The sequence below is a fragment of the Caretta caretta genome, chromosome 1, assembly GCF_965140235.1.
Source record: "Caretta caretta isolate rCarCar2 chromosome 1, rCarCar1.hap1, whole genome shotgun sequence".
Taxonomy (NCBI): domain Eukaryota; kingdom Metazoa; phylum Chordata; order Testudines; family Cheloniidae; genus Caretta; species Caretta caretta.
The window spans coordinates 259,173,266-259,195,506 of NC_134206.1; the positions used below are offsets into that span (position 1 = coordinate 259,173,266).

The 22,241-nt window shown below is 57.7% G+C and overlaps 2 protein-coding genes across 3 annotated transcripts; one reads left to right on the plus strand and one right to left on the minus strand.

Annotated features, from left to right (window-relative positions):
* The first annotated feature begins 1,792 nt into the window (after positions 1-1,792).
* CDC42EP1 (CDC42 effector protein 1) lies at positions 1,793-13,405 on the plus strand. Of its 2 annotated transcripts, none has more exons than XM_048833199.2 (3): positions 1,793-2,023; positions 7,394-8,484; positions 10,265-13,405. In XM_048833199.2, exons 2-3 carry the CDS (start codon positions 8,052-8,054, stop codon positions 11,089-11,091), a joined length of 1,260 nt encoding a protein of 419 aa, XP_048689156.1. In that variant the 5' UTR covers positions 1,793-2,023; positions 7,394-8,051; the 3' UTR covers positions 11,092-13,405. The 2 variants fall into 2 exon arrangements, with proteins under 2 accessions (XP_048689156.1, XP_048689166.1); XM_048833209.2 differs by having other exon boundaries at positions 7,558-8,484.
* Positions 13,406-15,325: 1,920 nt separating this feature from the next.
* LGALS2 (galectin 2) lies at positions 15,326-17,960 on the minus strand. The gene is made up of 4 exons (XM_048833532.2): positions 17,883-17,960; positions 17,439-17,521; positions 16,748-16,907; positions 15,326-15,530 (listed from the first exon to the last, which is right to left on the minus strand). Exons 1-4 carry the CDS (start codon positions 17,886-17,888, stop codon positions 15,384-15,386), a joined length of 396 nt encoding a protein of 131 aa, XP_048689489.1. The 5' UTR covers positions 17,889-17,960; the 3' UTR covers positions 15,326-15,383.
* Between the last annotated feature and the right edge of the window lie 4,281 nt (positions 17,961-22,241).

Consider the following 22,241-nt stretch of genomic DNA (forward strand, 5'->3'; position numbering starts at 1 on the left):
CTGGAGAGTGTAAAAGAGATAGACATCTTCCCCTACCAGGAACTAGAAGAGGGTAGAGCTTCAAACTGATCAGACACTTTGTAGACAGAGGCCCATATCAAAGATGGAGTTTCCCAAGCAGAGTCCAAGGTCAGCACCCTGGCATAATCTCAGCAGCACCCAGGTGGAGATGCCAAGGGTCTGAGCTTCATTCCCATCTTCCATTTCTCCCTCTGGCTAGCAGCTGTGGAGCGATTTTTTCATGCCTGGCCTACTCAGTGCCAGAGAGCCCCATTTCCCCTCCTCTAACTACAGGCCCCATATTGTGCCAGCAATGGGACCCACCATTCCATTCTGGCCCAGAGCTCCCACACAGAGCCACAGTATCTCATCCCACCTCTACCTTGTACTTCCTATAGACATTCCGCCCTACCTCTCCCAGGAGACTCCCCTCATGGTGACATTAATGCAACATTCCCTCCAGCAGGATTTTCCACCACACTCCTGTAAAAGGACAAACCCCTAGCGATGGAGATGATCCATACAGGTGCAGAAACCCTACGCAGTACCCCCAATAAGACCCTCCATCCCCACCCTACACAGTGCCACCAATGAGACCCTCCAGCCTTACCCTGCACAGGACCACTAATGAGACCCTCGGTGATGTCCCAGGTCTTGAACTCAGGCCTGGGCCACCCCAGACAGCTGCCACGTCCTGGCCTCCCAAGGTCTGTCAAAACCTGGTGGACTGAGAAGCTAGAGGACTATAGTCTCGGGCAAGGCACCACCCACAGGAGCCCTGAATGGAGGATCCCCCAGCTCCACTGATTGGTCCAACCACACTTTTTAAGCCAGAAGGAGGCACAGGAAGTTTGTCTGAGTGACAAGATGATTTCCTGTTGTGGCTGTGTTGGTCCCTATTTGTGCCTGCCTCCTGCATCCAACCTGGTTCCTGTTTGGCTCCCGTTCCCACGGGGGTGCTCCTGCTCTGTGCCTGATCCTTGTCTGTCCTCCCGTTCCTGTCCTTATGCCTCGCCTCCAGTGACCAGTCCAAGTTCTGACTTCGGACCCAACTCTGACTTGGCCCCAACTCTGGCAGTTGACTCTCGTGCAGACTCTTGGCTTTGTTCCCCAACCTGGACTCCTGCTCTGACCTCTAGGCAAGATTGCCTATGTCCCGCTCCATAACACCATCTTTCCTGACCCTGCACACTGCTGCCAGTGAAACCCTCCGTCCCCACCCTGCTCAGTGCGCCTAACAAGACCTTCCTTCCAACCCTACCCAGAGATCCTGCTCAATTCTACTAATGGGACCCTCCCTCCAAGCCAGCCAGAGCTCTCCCCACTCCTTGCTGGTAAGAAGGGGATGTGTGTGGCAGGGGCGATCCTGGAGTAAAAGAGTGGTGGGGGAGGTGAATCTCAGAGTTCTCAAGGACTGGGACGCCCTCAGACATGTTCTTAGTGAGGTGTGCATCTTGTTGCAATTCTTAGCGTTGCTGGCCACACCCAGTCACCTGTGGGCAGTGCTGTCCCACGGCACATACAGGCTGGGGCAAGGAACCTCCCACCCAACCATGGCTTCCTGATAGACAGACTCAACTGGAGACTGGCGTTCTCTGAGGCTGCCCTCTTGATGAGGGTGTGGTGCTGCCGACCCAGGCAGAAGGGGTAGTGGGAGGGCAGAACAGGAGCTACGGCAATCTTTTCTCCTGGACAATTGGACTAACTCCCTCTTTTTCTCTGGCCTCCTTTCCCAGACAGCTGGGGATTGGTCAGTAAATGCGGAGACCCCACCCACTGCTCCCACATCCCCTCCCCATTCCCTTCTCCCTCCCTCCACTGGCACCAGGGCTCCTGCACAGCGGCCAAGGAACAGCGCAGAGAAGGGGGAGACTGCTGAGGAGCCAGCCCTCAAGTAGTGGGAAAAGGGGGTCCCCTCCCCTGGGAGCGACGACGCGGGCAGCACTTCACCGAGAGCCATGGAGAACATTTGAAACCTCTGGGAACTTTTTCTTTTTTAAAAACTTTTTTTTTTTTCAAAAAGGTAAAAGCTAAAGTTAAGACTTGACGGGCATGGGGGGAACATTCAGTGGAGCAGAGGGCAAGTGAAGGAAAGCGCATCTGGGGGTGCTGGAGAACAGGGGGCTTGAAGGAGGGGGTAGGGAATGGGGGAAAGGGAAATATGGCAGGAGAAGGGAAGAGGGGAATGTGGAAGGAGGCGGGAGGAGAGGCAGGGGGATATGGCAAAAGAGATTGGATGGGGGGGTAGAGGGAGGGGTGCAGAAGAAGAAGGGGAAGAAGGGGCACTGAGGCAGCAGGAGAGCTGGGAGGGTTGTAGGGTTCTCTCTGCCTTCCTATGACCACCCATTCTTGCAGGGTGTGAGAGAGACTTTTTTTCTCCTAACAGGAAAGGGAGCATTTTGGGGCGGGGGGGGGGGGGGGGCAAAAAGTGCTGCGTTTGGAATTCCAGCCTCAGCCTCAAAGTGGGTCTGTTCGGAAAACCCCGTAGGTGCTCTATATGTATAGCAGCAGGCGGCCCGGGAGCTGAGTCGCTTTATTCCAGCACACGCAGCCTGCATTTCTCCTGCACTCAGAGGAGATGGAGATGGTCCTGTCTAGCATGTCCCCTATAGCATCCCCTATAGCGTGGTCCGGTCTGGCTCTACGTGACCCAAGCAATGGGGCTGCTAACATTTCCTCTGGGAGACTCTTCCACAGCTTGGTAGACCCTCACGGCTAGGAATGTTCTCCCAGTCTCCAGCCCAAATTTCCCTTCGCTCCTCCCCATCCCATTGTTCCTCAGATCACCCTAGACATCTTCTCTCCCTCTTGGGCCTTTACGCCCTTGGGGTGGGCATGTGGTGGGGGAGTCTGCGTTTGGCAGTCCTGCCCATCTGGATCACTTTTCCCCTCTCTGCTTTCTGCCCATCCCAGCGAGAATAACAGTTCCTTCCTGGGGAGATAAACCAGTGGAAACCAGCTGAAATTAGGGAGTGGGGAGGCTTGAGAGGGGGAAAGATGTTGGCAGTCTGATGGTGGCTTGCCTTTTGGGGCCTCTTGGGGGAAGGGAAGATGGGGTGAGGATTAAGGAGAAGCGGGGCTGTTGGCGAGGGAAAGGGCCCAGCCGTTGCAGATATGGGCTGTAACACAGAGACAGTAGGAGGAATAGAACGCATGCCCTGGCTGACCCTTTGCTCAGAGAATCACGAGTTTCACTTGGATGAAAGAATAAATGGAGTGGAGCTGAAAACGAGAGAGACCGGGTGGGCGGGCAGGGTTCTGAGAGCTTCTGTTGACTTTGGGCGGCCACACACCAGCGGGGGCTGACAGGCAAGAAGGAAAGAGGTGACGGGGACAGGCAGGAGACAGAAGGCCTGCCCTGCAGCCTGGGTTTGGCATTGCAGGGGAGGGCAGTGCCAGCTAGAGGCAGTGGGAGCTGCTGAAATCCAGACTGTGGTTGTGGGCTAGTCATTTTTGTGGTAGTGAGGGAAAGAACGAAGGGGAGAAAAGGACCCGCCTCCCCCTCCAAGGATCCCGCCAAGCAGGGAATGGGCCCACAACCCCCAGCCCAGATGGGCCTTTTGCTGAACACCACCTCTCTCCTGCCCCCTTTCCCTCTTCTTTCTGATCTGAGTCCCGCTGTAGCCTTGAGCATCTGGGCACCGTGTGCCTCAAGGAGAGGGAGACTCCTGGGTGGGGAATGCAGGGGCACAGCTCATCCCCTCTCCCTGTTCTCTGAGCCTGGCCTAAGGCCAGGGGAGCTGGAGTGCTGGGAACCGTCTCAGCTGCCCCACTGCCTGCTCTGCACGGGGGACTCGGCTCTTCCTGGCCCTGGATAGCTCAGCGAGGCTGCAGGGGGCAGGCAGGGCCCCGGCAAATTCCCCTGCTCTCCCCACCCCCATCCTTTTCTTTGCCTGGCCCAGCAGGTGCAAGCTGTGGATGGGGTGAGGGGGGTCTTCATGGGGGGAGGGGCGGAGCCAACCCCCCCAGCTGGAGGCAGTGGGAAATTCACACAGCCCAGCCCTGTAAGAGCCCAGCCCCGAGGGGAAGCCTGGATCCCCATTGTAGCCAGGCCTGGCTGATCCTCAAACCCACCCACACCACATGCCTGGCAGGTCTCAGCTGAGAAGGGAGAGCTCCCCCAGTTTCTCCATTAGCAAGGAGGCAGGGCCCTGGGAGCCATGGGGATAGAAGACCCTGGGAAACAGGCTCCCTGCCCCCCCACCCATCCCCAGGGAAACAGCCAATGGTTGCAGTGGATTTCAAGGGGAGTTTTGTTTTCCATTTGCCTACCTCTACCCCCTGGCAGATAAGAGGGGCCCTGGGTGAGCAAACAAGTCTGGGGTGGGGAAGGACACGTGGCGCCAGCGTTGACGGAGACTCATGGCCAGTGTTCCCGGAGCATGGCCCTCTCTGGCACCTGCTCCCCGTCAAGGTGACTTGCGGGTGGCAGCACAGAGGCACGTGGCGGGGAGGGGAGCACAAAGCGGGAGGCTGAAATGGGCTGGGAGCGCGGCTGGGGACAGGACAAAGGGTGGCTCTGTTGGGGACGGGGGCCAAAGAGCACTGGAAATGCCACTGGTGGGGGGTATCAGCTGGGTTTATCATTGATCTCCTGGAGTCTCGGCTGGCATTCCTCCTCCTCCTCCACCCTTCTTCCTCCGCCCCCCGTCCCATACACACACAGCCACAGAGGGTATCTGTGCTTTCCAGCTGCAAGGCAGAACCTCAGGGGCTGGGCTGTAGGTAATCTCACCCCCAACCCTCCAAGAGTCCTCCAGACCCCAGCCCAGCCAGCAGCCTGTCTGGCTCGCTCTCAAGGCAGCGTGATCTCCCTGCCGCTAATCCTGCTGAAAGGACCCAGCCCTGCCCCTCAGTGTAGGAACCAAGGTGTCTTCAGCCTCTGGCCCCGGGGCTAAGCTTACCTGGGCAGGGGGAACATGCCAAAATGCCAGTGGCCTTTGACCCATTGAGTATGCGCTTGCTGTGTTGGCAGAGGACTGCTCAGTGGAGGCCTGGAGTGGAGCCCACTGCCCACGTAAGGAGTGGAGCAGCCTCCAGGAGATTCTGAGATGGCAATACCCCGCAATGCAAAGCGGATCTGAACAGCTACCCTGACTCATTCAGGTCTGGAAAGCAAGACTGGGAGTCTGCTAGGAGAGAAACATGGCTTAACCTGGGACCGGGAGCCCAGAGACAACCTGACCTACTGACACAGTCTCCCTACTTATTTCCAGCATGCCTATCGCTGTAATATTTAGGGACAGATCTGTGCACAGACTGAGAGCTGGCTTCCAATCCCAGCTTGGCCACTGGCTGGCTTGCTGACCTTGGACAAGTCACATTGCCTCTCTGTGACTCAGTTTCCCTGCCTCCAGAATGGGGGCCCCAGGAGCTGATGTTTAATACAGTAGCATTGGTGAAGAGCTTTGTGATCCTTGGAGAGAAGTTGCTGTAGAAATGCAAACAAATTCCCTAGTAATCATAATAAATGTATTTCTTTTCCCTGCTAGCTACCCTCCTGGTTGGGCTCAGGCACAGGTCTGGGTGGTTAGAAGTTCAGCAGTGGGGTTGGACATAGGTCAGGCGCAGGTACGAGGGTGGGCAGGCATAGGGTCGGGGGTGGCTACAGGGGCAAATGCAGGGTCGGGGTGGGATCGGGCGCAGGTTCGAAGGCGGGTGCAGATGTGGGTCAGGGGTGGGACCGGGCACAGGTTCGGGCGCAGGTTCGGGGTTGGGGGTGGGACCGGGTGCAGGTTCGGGGTCGGGGGCAGGTGTGGGGTCGGGGTTGGATCAGTCGCAGGTTCGAAGGCGGGGGCAGATGTGGGGTCGGGATTGGATCGGTCACAAGTTCGAAGACAGGCGCAGATGCGGGGTCGGGGTTGGATCGGTCACAGGTTCAAAGGCGGGTGTAGATGCAGGGTCAGGGGTGGGACCTGGCGCAGGTTCGAAGGCAGGTGCAGATGCGGGGTCGGAGTGGGATCGGTCACAGGTTCGAAGGCAGGTGCAGATGTGGGGTCGGGGGTGGGACCGGGCGCAGGTTTGGGGTCAGGGGTGGGACCGGGCGCAGGTGCGGGGTTGGGGGTGGGACCTGGCGCAGGTTCGAAGGCGGGGGCAGGTGCGGGGTCAGGGTTGGATCGGTCACAGGTTCAAAGGCGGGTGTAGATGCAGGGTCAGGGGTGGGACCTGGCGCAGGTTCGAAGGCAGGTGCAGATGCGGGGTCGGAGTGGGATCGGTCACAGGTTCGAAGGCAGGTGCAGATGTGGGGTCGGGGGTGGGACCGGGCGCAGGTTTGGGGTCAGGGGTGGGACCGGGCGCAGGTGCGGGGTTGGGGGTGGGACCTGGCGCAGGTTCGAAGGCGGGGGCAGGTGCGGGGTCAGGGTTGGATCGGTCACAGGTTCAAAGGCGGGTGCAGATGCAGGGTCAGGGGTGGGACCTGGCGCAGGTTCGAAGGCGGGGGCAGGTGCGGGGTCGGGGTTGGATCGGTCACAGGTTCAAAGGCGGGTGCAGATGCAGGGTCGGAGTTGGATCGGTCGCAGGTTCGAAGGCGGGGGCAGATGCAGGGTCAGAGTTGGATCGGTCGCAGGTTCGAAGGCAGGGGCAGATGCGGGGTCGGAGTTGGATCGGTCGCAGGTTCGGAGGCAGGGGCAGATGCGGGGTCGGGGTGGGATCAGGCGCAGGTTCAAAGGCGGGGGCAGGTGTGGGGTCGGGGTAGGATCGGTCGCATGTTCGAAGGTGGGTGCAGATGCGGGGTCGGGGGTGGGGTCGGTCGCAGGTTCGAAGGCGGGGGCAGATGCGGGGTCGGGGTGGGATCGGTCGCAGGTTCGAAGGCGGGGGCAGATGCGGGGTCGGGGTGGGATCGGTCGCAGGTTCGAAGGCGCGGGCAGATGCGGGGTCGGGGTGGGATCGGTCGCAGGTTCGAAGGCGGGGGCAGATGCGGGGTCGGGGTGGGATCGGTCGCAGGTTCGAAGGCGGGGGCAGATGCGGGGTCGGGGTGGGATCGGTCGCAGGTTCGAAGGTGGGGGCAGATGCGGGGGCAGGGGTGGGATCCGTCGCAGGTTCGAAGGCGGGGGCAGATGCGGGGGCAGGGGTGGGATCCGTCGCAGGTTCGAAGGCGGGGGCAGATGCGGGGTGGGGGTGGGACTGGGCGCAGGTTCGAAGGCGGGGGCAGATGCGGGGTCGGGGGCAGGTTGGGGGTTGAACACAGGTTCAGAGGGAAGTGCAATCACAGTGGTGGGGTCGGGCACAAGTCCAGAGTGTCCATTCGTATTTCACCTGGCCCAGCCCTCCCCTGGCGTTGGCATTACCCATTCAGGGCAGGAACCCTGCGGAGCATCCTGGTAACTCGCTCCTGCAGCCAAAACAGTCAGAAAATCTCAGCCTGAGCCTTCACCTTTGCTGTTGTCATTTTTAGGCCATCTTACATCAGGATCAAGGAGTTTGCCCTGAGATCCCCCCTTCGGCTGTGACCTGTTGTCCTGTCTGCGAGCCGCTCCCACGCGAGCAGGCGGAGGGGGCGGAAGCAGGGAGACGGAGGACGGCAGATTAACATTAATCCCCAGCTTTGCTTACTTCCAGCCGCACGAGAGCTCCAACGGCAGCAGCCAGGGTGACGACTGACTCCTTGGAGATACCTTTGCCCCAGCCCTGCTGTCCGACCTGCCCAGGGCCAAGTGGGACTCCCTGCACCCACCCTGGGGCTCTTCCTGGAGATATGAGGATCCAGAGGCCTGCACACAATAGCAAAAGCTGCCAGCGGTGAGCCAGTTCGGAAAAGCCTCCCCTGGGCAGTTTAATGAGTGCTGTGGAGAGCAATTATCCAGAAGGAACGCTGAACCAGAGAAAAGACAGGCCCACACTCCCCCTCAGCAGCTCGGAGGCATCTCCAAAGATCGGGAGCAGCTGCCCGGCCCAAGACACGACACAGCCAAAAGGAGGGGGTAGCATGAGTGATGGGGAGTCCGGGGGCGTGACAAGCCACTGTGACCCCTCTGGAATTTGCACCCCTCCCCACTGAAGGTCGGTTTCCTGTGTTTTAGGGGAGAGGGTGTGGAGTAACAACGGGGTGTGACATGAGTCTTGGGAAGCTACCGGTGCTCGGCTGGGTATCGGGCTCCCACGGCAAACGCCGGTTGAAATCGGAGCTGACACCGGACATGATCAGCCCACCTCTGGGGGACTTCCGGCACACCATGCACGTGGGGCGCGGCGGGGACGTCTTCGGGGACACCTCTTTCCTCAGCAACCATGGCGGCACCGAGACGGCCAAAGCCAACAACTTCTTCGCCCGGACCCTGCGGCACGTGCGGAGGACGCCACTGAGGAACCGGGGCAGCGGGGGCAAAGCCGAAGCCTCACCCGCCCCCCCAGACATCTCGCCCATCATCAAGAACGCCGTGTCGCTGCCGCAGCTCAATGAGGGGACCTACGGGGGCAGCAGCCCGGCTGGAAAGTTCGCCTTCAAGAGCACTCCAAACAACGTGTCTGATACACGCTATGCTTACGGTGAGTGGTCCTGTGGGGGGGCATGGGCTTCGGAGGCTTCAGTGCTATTCCCGGCTGTGTCGCTGAATCCAGGGCAAGTCCCTGCCCTGCCCCCCTGTGCCTCAGTTTCCCCATCTGTACAATCTCCATCTCTGGATGGACCGGACTATTTAAGAGCTATGATCAATGGAGTTCCTGGTCCCAATGAATCCCAGAATGATGCTTTCTGAGATACACCCCTAGCCCCCCAGTTGTTCCTCCCCCGCACCCACTTCCCCTTCGACTTCACCTGTTAAAGGCCCTGGAGAGCTCAGGCCATTATGGGTGGGATATAGTTTCTCACCTCTGATCCACCAGCTCCAGTCCAGTGCTGGGATGGTAGTAACCAAGATCGTTCCCATCCGATGGCCAATTGGTGGCCTGTGGGAAATGAGTCGGTGGGTGGGGGCAGGTCTCGAGCCACCTCCTATAAGAGAAACGTGTTCACAGACAGCAAGGGAGACTCACTGTCCCCCTGGCAGCCTCAGGGTGAGAATGGTCACCGAGCCTGCGTGCCCCTCTGGGACTGGTCCGTCCGGTGTGGAGGGGAAGCCCCGTGGGAGAGGCTGAGCTGCTGGCGTTCACACAGAAGGGCCGTCTCCAGCAGCACAGCGAAGAAAGGGGGGGGGTGCTTTAGGTGAACTTCACTGCTCCCAAGAGTAGGCAGCAGGCGATGCCCCCCCAGCCAGCTCTGCCCACACAGCCCGGTGGGAGGCAGTGGCCTCATGGTTAGAGCCCTGGACTGGGAGTCGGGAGACCTGGGCTCTATTTCCCAACTCTGTCGCTGGCCTGCTGGGTGGCCTTGGGCAAGTCACTTCCCTGTCCCATGCCTCCGTTTCCCCACCTGTAAAATGGGGATGATGTAAAACGCTTTAACATCTGCTGAGGAAATGCATGGCGTAAGAGCTCAGCGTTGTTACTATTTCCAGGCCTGCAGCTCCCCCTGCTTATCCAGTGCCTCCCCTCCATGCCCCTGTGGCTCTGCTGATGCCCCTCCCAGTTGTCCTGTTCCAGCCCTGGCTCCCTGCCCAGGCCCCTCAGTCCTGGCTACGTCTGAGGGAGGCTCTGGCGGGTGCCGGGGGCTGGGTTCTTTAGCACAAAGGCCACGTTCTCCAAGCTCAGCATTTCCCGGGGCAGTAATGCTCAGGTCAGTGTGACCGGTGCGGGCGTGGCTGGGCCTGGGCCAGGGAGGAACAGAGCCTGAGCTGAGGGGGCAGCGAAGGTGGCATGGTGCAATGCTGCCACCTGCTGGTCACAGGTTATAGAGCTGATCACCCATCACCCTCTCAACTCTTGGCAGAGACCAGTTCTAGCACTGTCTGTTATCTTCCGATTTGACTGGGCCATGGGTGTCCAGCACTGAGCAGTCCTTTAACAGTGGGACCGATTCCCATCTTCCCCAGTACAGGCTAGTCACGTTACAATGGAATGTAACTGGTGCTAGTTTTCACTAGTACAGGCCAGACTTTCCCAATACAGAGCAGTCACTCACTGGTGAAACTGGTTCTAGGCTGTCTATCCCCGTTCACATACAGTCACCGGTCCCAGTCTCCCATAGTACAGCCCAGTCCGTCCTCATCCAGTGTGACAGTCGCTGCCTCCCCCTGGCTCTTGTCTATCCCGGTTCACATACAGTCACCGGTCCCAGTCTCCCATAGTACAGCCCAGTCCGTCCCCACCCCGTGTGACAGTCGCTGCCTCCCCCTGGCTCTTGCGCGGCGCCAGAGGCTTCCCTCTCACCAAAGGCTCCTTGTCCTTTCAGGGCTGGAGTCCGGGTTCTGCACCATCCCACGTGTGCCACGCTCGGAGAAGGCCCGGGAGAGCTCCTTCCCCGCAGAAGCGGAGCTCCAGCGCTCGGACTCCCTACTGTCCTTTCGCCTGGACCTTGGGCCCTCCCTGATGAGCGAGCTCCTCCAGGTCATCAGCTTCACAGAAGCCATGGACAGCAGTGTCAAGTGGGAGGAGAGGGAGGAAGACAGAGCCGTGGCTGGCAGCCAGGCTGCGTCGCCCCTTGCCCTGCATGGCGAATGGGTTGAGGCCGGTGTCCCTCGGAGATCAGGGACACCCTATGCCAGGTGTATAGAGGGCAGCATGGCAGAAAGCCTCTGGGGCCGCTCCAGGCAGGGGGCCAGCTCCCCATCAGGACACTTGGTGCATGCCAATGGAGATGCTTATGCCCTAGAGCATGCCGAGGAGGGGCCTGCCTATGCTGGGAGCGGGCACCAGAGCCCTGCATGGGGCTCAGCACCCGCTGAGGAGCCGGGGGCGCTCCCAAAAGACAGCCTGTGGCAGGGGCACTGGAATGACTGCAGCATGGAGGCGGGAGAGTTTCACCGGGCTGCCCAGGTCCTGGCTCGCCACTACAGCGCGAGAGGTGCACATTGCAGCCTGGAGGAGGAGGAGGGTCCCCGGGAGAGCCCAGTTGTCGGCTCGTGGCGGGCGGACGAGTCTGGGTGGGGTCACAGTGAGGAGGAAGAGGAGGCCGCACTCTCAGCTGTGCAGGAAGGGGAGGCCATAGCTAGGGAGGGCCGCAGCGACTCCTTTGAGTATGCCGACGAGGAGGAAGAGGATGATGAAGTGAAGGTCTGAACAGCCACCGTCTCCTGTGGCCTTGGGACTCCCCAGCCCTCCCCAAGAGATGTCAGTTGTCTGGGGGCCAGTGCCCCTTGGGAGCTGTGAACCCTCCTGCCGCAGAAGGTTGGTGGGGATGGAAGCAGGGGAAGCAGCTCTTTGATCCGCCCAGCACCCTGGGCAGGCCCTGCCTTCCCCAAAAAGGCAGGTCGTGCTAATGGGGAAATCGCAATGATCACATGTTCCTTCCCCCCACTGCTTGCTGTCATTCGAAATGAGGTGCCCGTCCCCCTGGGAGGCTGGGCTGGCAAGGGAATGCTCCTGTCAGGTCACCGAGCCCCCAGCAAGCAAGGAAGAGGAGCTGATCAGAGAGCACTCCAGCCGCACGGCTCGCTCCCCCGCGTCCCCCTGAGCTAGAGGCCTGGGGCAGGCTTGCTTTCTAAGTCAACCACCCCGGGCTGGAGCAAGACAGCATTCTCCCTCTCCCTGGAGCCTGAGCACTCTTGGCCGTTCTCCCAGCGCAAGGCTGGGCCTGGGTACTGAACCTGGTTCTGCCATGCAGCACCACACAGCACTGTCCGCAAGTCTCACGCAGCTCGTACCAGCCCTCACCAGTTCTGTTGCCTTCAGCCAGCTGCCATGCCAGCTGGGCTAGCTAATTCCTTGTTCCCTCCTGCCAAGGCCTGCCCTAGCCATCCAGTTCAGGGGCCTCCCCTGCCCCCAGAGGCCATTCCAGGGGCACAGCAATCCGGTTCCTCTCCCCTCTCCTCCCCTCCCCAGGGAGCAGACAGCAGAGTGGGGAGCCCTCCTTCCTCGAGCTGATGCAGGGCTGTGCTCCAGGAGAATGGCAGGTGTGGCTCCTATCATCCAGCACTGCCGTGAGCTGGAGGCTCTGAGGCTGGCTCCAGAGAGCCAGCTGCTCCACTCTACAGCTTTGGGGAGGAGCGCCCACTGCCCCACCCCCCAAGTTCCTGCCACACTGTCCTCAGGGAGGTGTTCAGAGCAGCAATACAGGTGGCTCGGCGGGGGTGCAGCCAGCAATGACTCGGTATCCGAATGCAGCACAGCCGGGGAAATCATGCCATGACCCTTAACCTGGGCACCAAGGAGCCCTGCCAGAGTCAGGTGCCAAAAGTCGTGATTTTTCAAAGATGTAACTGGTGGGTTCTTTCCATTTGCCCTCCAGTGCTGGACTGTGCAGAGGGCCGGTTTTCAAGGTTTCTCCCACAACCGGGAGAGCTAGACACTTCCTGTTGTTGTGTAATGAGAGCTGGGAGGCTCAGGCAGTAAGTGGCTTTGGGAAGTGGGCCTTCAGGGGAAACACCAAATTGTGCAAGAGTTGCAACAAAGTCGTTAGCGTTGGCAATGCTGTGACTCCAGTAATCAGGCAGAATAAGGGAGATGCCAGGGTCCAGCTGCCCTTGTCCCCTGTAGACCCCAGAGGGGACACTCCCAATACTCCCTTTCACCCCCACGTAGAACAAGAACATTTTCTCTGTGCTATAGCGTTCAGCCCAGGGAGCTGAAATAGGGGCTGCCCTTGGTCTGGGCAGCTGTTCCAGGAATGGGCTCCCGCTGACACTATTTAGAGGGTCTAAACTCACCCCCCTCCAACACACTTCCCTCTTCCGGTATCCTTTTGCCGGCGGGGGGTGGGGGCTGCTCACTGTGCTCCTTCTGTCTCTGGGCAACGCAGCCTCTTTGGAAGGAGCCACTCCCCATGCTGTCCTGCATGTGGCCACGCTCACACAGAGGGGTCTTTGTGCCACGGCAGGAATGACTGGGGGATGAGGTCATTCTGCCAGCCCGCACAGCGTGCCCATTGTTCACCCAGGGCCCGCGAGCCTGTGGCCCACATGCCTGCTGCCCAGTCGCCCCGGGGTCTGTATCTGTCAGGGAACACATGAGAGCATAACAACCAGGCTTGGATGCCCCAGGGGGAGGGGGAGAAAGAATCCTAGCAGCCCATGCTGCTTCCCACACAGGCCCTGGAGCTGCCAGCTGACTGATCTCATCCAGCACCCTCAGCCATATTGCAGGCAGCTGCTCCGCTGTGGGGGGAGGCTGCCCCTAGGAGCGGGCTGAAGCTGAAGTGAACGGGAACTACAGATGCCCAGCAGGGCTCTTGAGTGTAGAGTCCAGAGCCTGCAACCATTGTTACCCCTCACTGCCCCCACCCAGGGTCTTCCTCAGGCTCGGCCCCTTGCCCTGCTCATTCCAGCTTGTCACAGAAGCTTCATACCAAAGATCCACCCACAAGGAACGTCCCAGCTGTCTCCCTCTGCAGCCTGTGCACTTATGATTGATCTTATTAAAACTGTTTTTGATACTAGCCTCTCCTCTGGTGGTTCTTCCCTGTTCCCCAGCCAGCCCCAGGATTTCAGCCTGCAGAACAGCAGCACATCGGTCTACTCTCTCTGCACTTTCAGACTCCAGGGAGGAATCTACTCCCAGCACCAAGTGCCTGAACCCCCTCCCTGCATTGGTATGCTCTGCACTTCTAGTTCTGGGACTCCAGGGAAAATAGGATTTGCTACCCCATCTCAGATCACTGGACCAGCCATTTTGGTCCCTACACTCCTGCCATCACCCATATGTGTTGCATCAGAGGAAAGCAAAACCCCAGTAACGCTGGCCAGGGTGAGGAGGTTCCATCTTGACCCCCGCAGAGACCAGTTTACACCTCACATCTAGAGCCCTGATTACCCTGCTCATAGCCAGCCTGGCTACAAATGTTATCAATCAGCCCTAGCACTTGAGCCTACAGCAGTGAGTTCCACAGGCTGACAACATATTTTATGAAAGTTATTTGTTCTGCATTTTGCTGAATGATTCTCTCAGACACTGGAGCATGGTGGAAGTAGAAGGGAAGGAGCAGTGTATGCTCCTTCATTAGAATCTCTCTAAATATCAGTCTCTTCAGTGCTTGGCCTTAGCCAACTAAATAACCTTAACATTTGCCATCTGTATATCCTGAGCATAGCATTAGCTGTATGCATTGCCAGACTGGATCCGACCCGAGGGCAATCTAGCCCAGTATCCTGTCCCTGACCGTGGCCAGCAGCAGATGCTGGAGAGGAAGGGGTAAGAACCCTGCACTAGTCAGCTATGGATGAGCCCTTCCTGACCCCTCATTGTTAGAAGTTGGCTCTTCTCTGAAGCCACTTTAAACCTGGTGAGGCATGTCCCTTTGTGGGGCTGGGGGGTCACATCTAATGTCTTTGTTTTCCCTGTGCTGGGAACCCCTTGTCCTGTACTGTCAGAGGGTAAGTCTGCCCCCTGCTGGTACCAAAGACTGTTCCTATATTTCAGGTGTATGCGGGGGGAGGGGAGGAGGAAGTTACCCATAATGCTCCGAGCCAGTTTTTCTCCAGAGCCATTCCCCCTGTGGCATATGGACCTCTAGAGTGAGTCACTGTAATTTTAACCAGAGCAGTTTCACCAGACATTTAGGTAGTGCCAGCCCATGTGAAGGACTCAAGTGGACACAGGTGTCATTCCTTGGCAATTCCAAAGCCTTCCCCTCTCTCCTGCCCACACTGAGATAAGACATGGGAAAGGCTGGGCAATGGATAACTTGGCTGGAATTTTCCAGCAGATAAGAGATTGCAGTGATAAGAAGGGAGGTGATAGAGGAATAGTCTCCTTATCTCTTGCTGGATACAAGGCTTATTAACACCTGTGCAGTTTCATCCTGGATGCTGTGCCTGGTACCAGGGGGAAGGCCAAGCCACCTCTGACACCAGCTGGTGGGGAAATTCCATGGTTAGGGACAGCATCCCCTGTTAGTACCAAGGAGAGACAATCTCCCCCTGCACTGGCAGGGTTCCCCAGCCTTGAGACCGAGCGTTCTGCAGGTGCAGGACATTACCATCCTCCTACTGAGCTAAGCCTTGGGCTTGGTCTCCCACAGGGCCATCACTTCACCCCAGCCTGGTGAAAGCGCACCCTAACCTTGCCAAAGAATCATTTCCCTCCTTTGCACACTCAGGCTTGGGAGCTCCTCTCCACTCTTTCAGTGCACCCCAGGGCAGCGCCCCCTTCTGGTGCCCTGGAGACATTTTCATCCCAGCCACCGTCTCCCGCTCCACTAATCACACCCACTGGTGCCTAGAGAAGATGTCCTACCAGAATAGTGGACAGCCGCCTCTTCCCAGCAGATGGGGAGCCTGGTTTGGGGCGTTCCCATGAGAACCTTTCCTGCACTGGGTGCTGAAAGGTCAAGGCCAAGGACATCACAGGAGCCAGCACAGTTGGGACAAAACGACCCCTCCTGTGGGGTTTTTATTAGAGGAGGGAAGCAGGTCCCATCAATCTTGTTTGAAGGAGATGACTTTGAACCCGCCCTTCACACCCAGATAGCTGATCTTGTCGTAGTTGTGCCTGTTAGGGAACTCCACCTCGTGCCCGTCTGGCAGCTTCACCCTGAACTTGTCTCCCAGGAAGCTGATGATAAACTGTGAGAGCAGGGAGCAAGAACAGGAATGGGGAGGGGAGTTAGCATCAAATGCAAACAACTGGCTGGCAACAGCAAGCACCTGTCCCTACTGCCTGGGTGGAGAGGCCCCGATTCTGCTGGCCTTAGGCAAGGTGCTGGCAACTGAGCTCAGTAAATGCCTTGCAGGGTTGCGTGCCAGAGGCCCAGACCCTCAGAGGTATTTAAGCACCTAACTCCCATTGAAATCAGAGCGACCAGCTTGTCTCTCAGGAAGTTGAGCTCTTGCCTACACCGGGAGACTGGGGACAACGTCTCCCCCACAGCTGCTAACTCTGGTTCAGCTGCATGGGTGGTGGCAATACAGGGAGCCCTAGTGTAGACAAGGCTCCTGCACCCACCACTGTTTTAAAGCACTGCGTTGCTTAGGCCTGCTCTGGACCGGGCAGGACAGCACATGAAATACCAGCAGCTGCGGGAGCTTTGCCCCACTGGCTCGCCCACTGTTACCCCACCAGTGGATCTGACTTGGGGTTACCAACAGTGGGGAAATGCCACTTCTAGCCCCCAGAGCAGACAGTGTGAGGGGACAGGACAGACCTGGGTCTCTTTAAAGAACAAAACTAATAACTGATCACTGGAAATGAATCATCTCCTTCCCACAGGTACTCCCCTGCTCCACCCAGCCCAGCCCAGGGAGCACTGAGCAAGGAGAAGGAACCGTTTCCAAGCCACAGAGAAACAGGGTGATCGAACGGTGCAATGCTAAGAGGCAAACAAAGAGCTGCCCAAGGCAAAGGGAGGTTATAAATAGGGGCCCAAGAGTCTCATTCCACAAAGCACTGGAGGGAAGAAAATAAGGGGTGGGAGCAGGGAGAGAATGATTGATACTAATCTGAGAGGGAAGAGGGATCTGCTCCCCACAGCCCTCTCCCTCCCCCAGCGAAGGCATGAGCACCTGCTGGGCAGAGGCACAGGGGTCTTGAAGGCAGGTCACAGGCAGCCTCTAGGAAGCCTCCAGCAAGGGCAGGGTTAAATGGCGAGAGAACAGGGTCTGTGGGGATTGGGACTCCGAGCAGCCCGATGAGGAGGGTTCAGGGTCGGAGGAGCCAGAGACGCTGGTGGGGAGAAACAACACCTGCAGACGCCAGCCAGGAGGGGAAGAAGGGGAGACTGAGTAAGCACCTGGCAGCTCATCCAGCCGCCAACCCCGCCCCGCTTTCCCAGGAGCCCCCTCACCTTGACCTCCGAGCCCCTGGAGAAGGGCAGGTGGCTGTCGCGGTACTCCGACTGCCAGCAGTTGGCACATTTGGAGTTGCAGACGATGGTGGATTCATTGAAGCGAGGGTTGAAGTGCAGCCCCAGCTCATTAGTGCTCTTGCCAAGGTTAATCGCAAAGCTGCAGGGTGGGAGCAGAGCAGGCATTGGAGAATCCCCCCACGGAGCCAGACTTGCTGCTACAGGAGCCCCACCCATGCCCGAAGGAGGGCAGTTGAATCAGTTACACCCACCTCTCCTTTTACCAACTTCATGGCAGGCAGAGGGCTCCGCCCTGCCAGTTTTAGGGAGAGCTGGGACTTCTGGCCCAAGTGCCACTTTCCCTGAAGGAAGGTCAGGCCTGTGGCTCAGACACCAGCCTGGGACTCAGGAGAGCTGGGCTCAGCTCCCAGCTCTGCTGCAGACACCTTGGCTGACCACAGGCAAGTCACTTTAACCTCTGTGCCTCAGTTTCCCCATCCACAGACAGGGCCAGGACATTTGTTGAGCACTCAATTACTATGGTGATGGGGGCTGTATAAGACAGAGAGACGGACTGAAGGACTAATCTCTGCATCAGACAGCAAAATCCTGGTACAGCCAGGGAAACTGGCATGCTGCCCCCATCTCTGTAGCCCATGCCCCCCTCATCTGAGACAGCTCTCACACTCACTTCTCAGCATCACTGGAGACCTTGCCCTTTATCTTCAGGGTGCTCCCTGCTTTCAAGTCCAGGTTGAAGATTTCAAATTTCTCCTGCAGCAGAGAGACCTGACGTCATAAGACTCCCTGGGTGACCCATGCCCGCCCCCTGACCCAAATGAAAGGGAATGAAGCTCAGCAATTCCACCTAAGCAGGGACAAAGGCCAGGAGCAGGTCCCCTGCCCTCCAGTTGCCACCTCATGGCCCCGAGCCAGGACCATCCTGGTAGCCTGCTTGGCAAGGGGAAGAGGTGGGATTGGGCATGGAAACCAGAGAACTGGCAAGGGGAGGGGAAATGAACGACTGAGCGGGTGTGATGACAGCAAGCACAAAGGCAGAATGTGAGAGCCCACCGATACAGGAGAATAGCTGAGAGCAAGAAAAGGAAAGACGGAGAGACACCGCAATCCTTACAGACATCCTCCTTGCTGGTGCTGGACAGACGCGGCTGGGAGCTACAGAGGATCTGGCTCAGGTACACCTCCCCACAGGAGATCTTATAGGCCTAGTGTCGCCAAGAGTTACACATTAACAGCTCCCTCCAAGCCATAGAGGAAGGCTGTAAACCAGGAGACTTTGACCCCAAGAATTATCAGCTCCTCAACTTCCTCTGACCAAGAATGGACGGGTCTTGATCAATACCCTGCCCCAGCCCCGGCCCGGTTCCCTGATAAGGGATCAGTGCTCTGATGACTCAGGAAAGTTACTCCAGTTGCCTGACCCCAAGGGGGTTTAATCACTAAGGGACATTGACATTACAGGTTTCAGAGGAACAGCCGTGTTAGTCTGTATTCGCAAAAAGAAAAGGAGTACTTGTGGCACCTTAGAGACTAACCAATTTATTTGAGCATGAGCTTTCGTGAGCCACAGCTCACTTCATCACATCTGATGAAGTGAGCTGTGGCTCATGAAAGCTCATGCTCAAATAAATTGGTTAGTCTCTAAGGTGCCACAAGTACTCCTTTTCTTATTGACATTACACTCACCACTAGAGGAGCCTCCTCCTGGCCACTCCAGGGATTAGCACTTCCCAGGTGCTGTGGCCTCTTCTGGCAGTCTTTCAGCTCATCTCATTCTCTCACCCTGCAGCCCTTCTTGCTCCAGGAGCTGCAGCTTCCTGTTTGTGACTTGGTCCTGCGGCCAGGCCACTATGGTCCTCCCCTTCTGGGATATCAAAGGCTTTTGGGGCAAACTGTTCCAGGCAGCCTGCTTTGCACTACCTCATCAGATCCGTTTCCCCAGTGGCTGGGAGGGGAACCCAGGCCTCCCTCTACTCCCAGCTCCAGCTCAGGGGCCCTCTGACCTATCCCAGACTTTGCTGCCTTTCCCCCAAGCCTCTCCTACCTTGCTGGCTCTCCCCACCTCCCTGGGTTTGCCAGCCCAAACTCCCACCTCCCAGGGAGTAACTGTGGACTAGCCTCTATAGTCCCAACCATGCCGCCCTTCTGCCAGGCAGTGACTGCAGCCTACTTCCCTGTAGCCCCTTTCTGCTCCCCACTCCCGGGCTTTATACAGGCCCCTCCTGTTCCTGCCCAGCTGAGTCTCCTCTAATTAATCCCTGCTCCCTGGCACCTCCTGCAGGTGAAGCCTGGGGAGTTCACTGGCCCAACTGCCATACAAGTCTTGTGAGGGGGTGGAGACCCCCATGGGCGGCGTGTAGAAGAGGCCAGGGGAGGTTAAGCCTACCCCAAAACAGCTGGCCATGTGGGGGGGAAATGCCGCGGCAGCGTGGGTCACCCCTCCGAAGGCACACTGGCCTGCCACCGCCTTCGGAGCACCGGAAGCGAAGCTCCACAGAAGTGGGGAGGAGGCACCAGCACCCGAACCATGACCCCGCCTGCACTCCACCCCGCCCCCACGCCGCCTCTTCCCCCAAGGCCCCGCCCTCACGCCACCTCTTCCCCCGAGGCTCCCCCCACCCGCCACTCGCTTCTCTCTGCCCCCTCCCCTCCATCACTCATCTGGGGCAGGAAAAAGTGATGGGGCCGTGGCCCCCTGCCCCCTGTTCTGGGAAGGGGGTAGAGAGGAGCAAGTGGTGGGCAGGGGGACCTCAAGGGAGGGAACGGAGAGGAGCGAGTGCCAGGGGGGGCCCTCAGGGGAAGAGGCGGGAAGAGGTGGAGTGATGATGAAGCTTCGGGAGGGAGAGGCCAAGCAGAGGTGGGACCTTGTGGGCAGGGCCACAGTCCAGGTGCCGGTGGCCCCCCACACTCCTAGAGAGCTCCCAGTCCCTCACACCAAAAATCATAATATTCAAAGGACCAGTCACTTACCCCAGGACAACTGCACTTAAGATTTGACTCCAAAGATGACACTTGTAGAATAAACTAGCCTATAATAAACTAATTACAAATGTATTAACTAAGAAAAAGAAATAAGGGAGTTATTGACAAGGTTAAAGCAGGTAAACACACACACACACGAGTTACAGTCTTAGGTTCCAACCGGTGGCAGAAGCATCTATAATAAGCAAGCTCTATATGTCCTTAAGGGCTAACCCAGGCCAAGCGCTGGGGATCTTTTGCTTATGCTTAGTAATCCTTTCCCCTCAGAATCTGAGCAGCATAAAAAGAAAAGGAGGACTGGTGGCACCTTAGAGACAAACCAATTTATCTGAGCATAAGATTTCGTGAGCTACAGCTCACTTCATCAGATGCATAAGCAGCATAAAGATACAGTTTCTCCTTGTCAGGAATTTTTATTCGCTTCCCTCAGAGTTCAAGCTGATGGGACGAGTCCACATGCATGTCCCCGGTTCATGGCTGAAGGGGGAAACAATCAGCAAAGTATTTTGTCCTCTGATGTTCCACAATGACTTGTCTGGTGTCTATGGGCCTTCTTTTGTTGGACAGGAGATGAGACCTCTTGTGGCAAACTAGTATTTCACACTTGGTAATGCTGCTCTCCAGATTTAGAATTTCAGAGCCAACTCTTTAATATTGTCTAACACGGGATACAGCTACTGTAAGTGAGATTAACACATGCAGCAACTCACAAGCATTTCATAATGTCTAAACACGAAATACGTTTTTATAAATCTAATACCTATTTTAACAATACTAACACCTAGACTAATCCAGCTATGCATTTGTCAGTGTTCAGTGAGGCCTAGGGGCCTTGACAAGAGCTCGCACCTGGTCTGTCAACGTCACAGGACCATCACCCCATCTGCTCCTTCCCACTCCCACCCCACAAAAAAGTAATGTCCTAGCTGCTCTCCTCCCAGGAGGGAGCATTGGCCTGGCTGATCTCTTTAGCCTCCCCTCCCCCAGTAACAGCTACAATTCAGTGGGAAACTGGGACTGTCAGATTTCATGGAGGGAAATGATCTTGTCGAGGCGCAGAGGGGACGCTCCGATGTGGTCGACGGGAGAGGATGGGGGTTTCCCCAAAAAAGGGAGCAAGAGCTCGAAAGACAGAAGTTACTCCAGAAATCCCCCTCTTCCTTCTCACTTCAGATAGCGGCTGCATGCAAATTCACACTGTCCTTGCAAAGCAGATGGTAAGGGACAGTCTCTGCTCCCTCCACACAGAGGCAGATTAAGGTTTTGTGGGGCCCTGGACCAGAGCAAGAGGCCTTTCAGCACCACAACTGAAACATATATATACACATAGAGAGAGCCCTTTTCGTGGTGCATTGGGGAGGGGGGAATTCATCCCTGCCATGTGCCATATAGATTCAGGGAAAACCCGCAGCGTAGCAGGCGTCTCCAATGGGCACACAGTCAGTGTAGCCAGCTCCGTAACCCTGGAGCAGGGCCATTGATGGAGGAGCAGGAGAGGACAGGGCACTCCCGAATGCCAGCTATTTGGCAGTGGTGCAGTGGTCTACAGAGATTGTTGCAACCATTGTGTAAATTATAGCTGCCCTGACTGACAGTAAAGGGCGAAATCAGCCCCAAGTTAGGGGAGGTGCATTGCCTGCCCTCTTGGTCCCTGCGCCGGGCTCGGAATGAATCCCGCCATGTGCCAGCAGAGCTTGTAACTGCAGGGAGGCCTCCACGGTGTTTGATGGAGAGACTACAGGTGGATTTCTGGCTTGTCTCTGCAACATAGCATCTCCACACTGCTGACTTGCATCTGAAGGTGAGGGTGTAGTCTCCCCTTTAGCTGGAGATCAGGTTGGTAAAGAATCAAGTCTCAGGCCCCAAAAGAAGTCCCAGCACATGATAATCTTGTTCTGGTTCTTTCTAGGTTTGTGAAGGTGAGTCACAGAGGAATCGCCGCTGAAGGGCATCTGCAAAGGAGGAAGATGGTCTGTGCAGTGAGCTGGGGGGGGGGGAGAAGGGAGGAGGAGAGCTTGTGGGGGAAAGGAGGAAGCAGCTCTGTCGGCCAGCACAAACCAGGCTGCAGCCCCCAATGGTGGGGATCCAGCAACCCGAGCTGCCCATACACCTAGCTCCACCAGTGCCTGGATCAGCCTCCTCCAGGCCACATCCTCTTGGATGCCTGGTGGAGGGCAATGGGCCTACCACTGGCTGCCCTCTCCTGGTGGTGGTGGATGCCCCCTCCCTGGACACAGAGGGGGCATGCAAACTGCACCCAGGTGCGGGTGAATGCAGCCCCACCCTGTGGGAATCGTGCCTGAAGGGAGACCCCACAAATGGCAGGAAGCGTTTAACCCACTTGAGCCATGGGAAGTCTCTATCCCAGAGGTGGGCAAACTGCGGCCCGTGGGACCCTCCTGCCTGGCCCCGGAGCTCCTGGCCCAAGAGACCCGGCCCCTCCCCCGCTGTTCCCCCTCCCCCGCAGCCTCAGCGCGTCGTGCTGCCGGTG

Bases quoted from the DNA above. Each gene is read 5' to 3' on its own strand.
- CDC42EP1 (XM_048833199.2), top strand. From the start codon at position 8,052: ATGAGTCTTGGGAAGCTACCGGTGCTCGGCTGGGTATCGGGCTCCCAC. The intron at 8,485-10,264 runs GTGAGTGGTCCT...TTGTCCTTTCAG, and splicing joins TGATACACGCTATGCTTACG to GGCTGGAGTCCGGGTTCTGC.
- LGALS2 (XM_048833532.2), bottom strand. The intron at 16,908-17,438 runs GTGAGTGTGAGA...CCCACCCTGCAG, and splicing joins GTCTCCAGTGATGCTGAGAA to CTTTGCGATTAACCTTGGCA. The intron at 15,531-16,747 runs GTGAGGGGGCTC...CTGCTCTCACAG, and splicing joins CCAGGGGCTCGGAGGTCAAG to TTTATCATCAGCTTCCTGGG.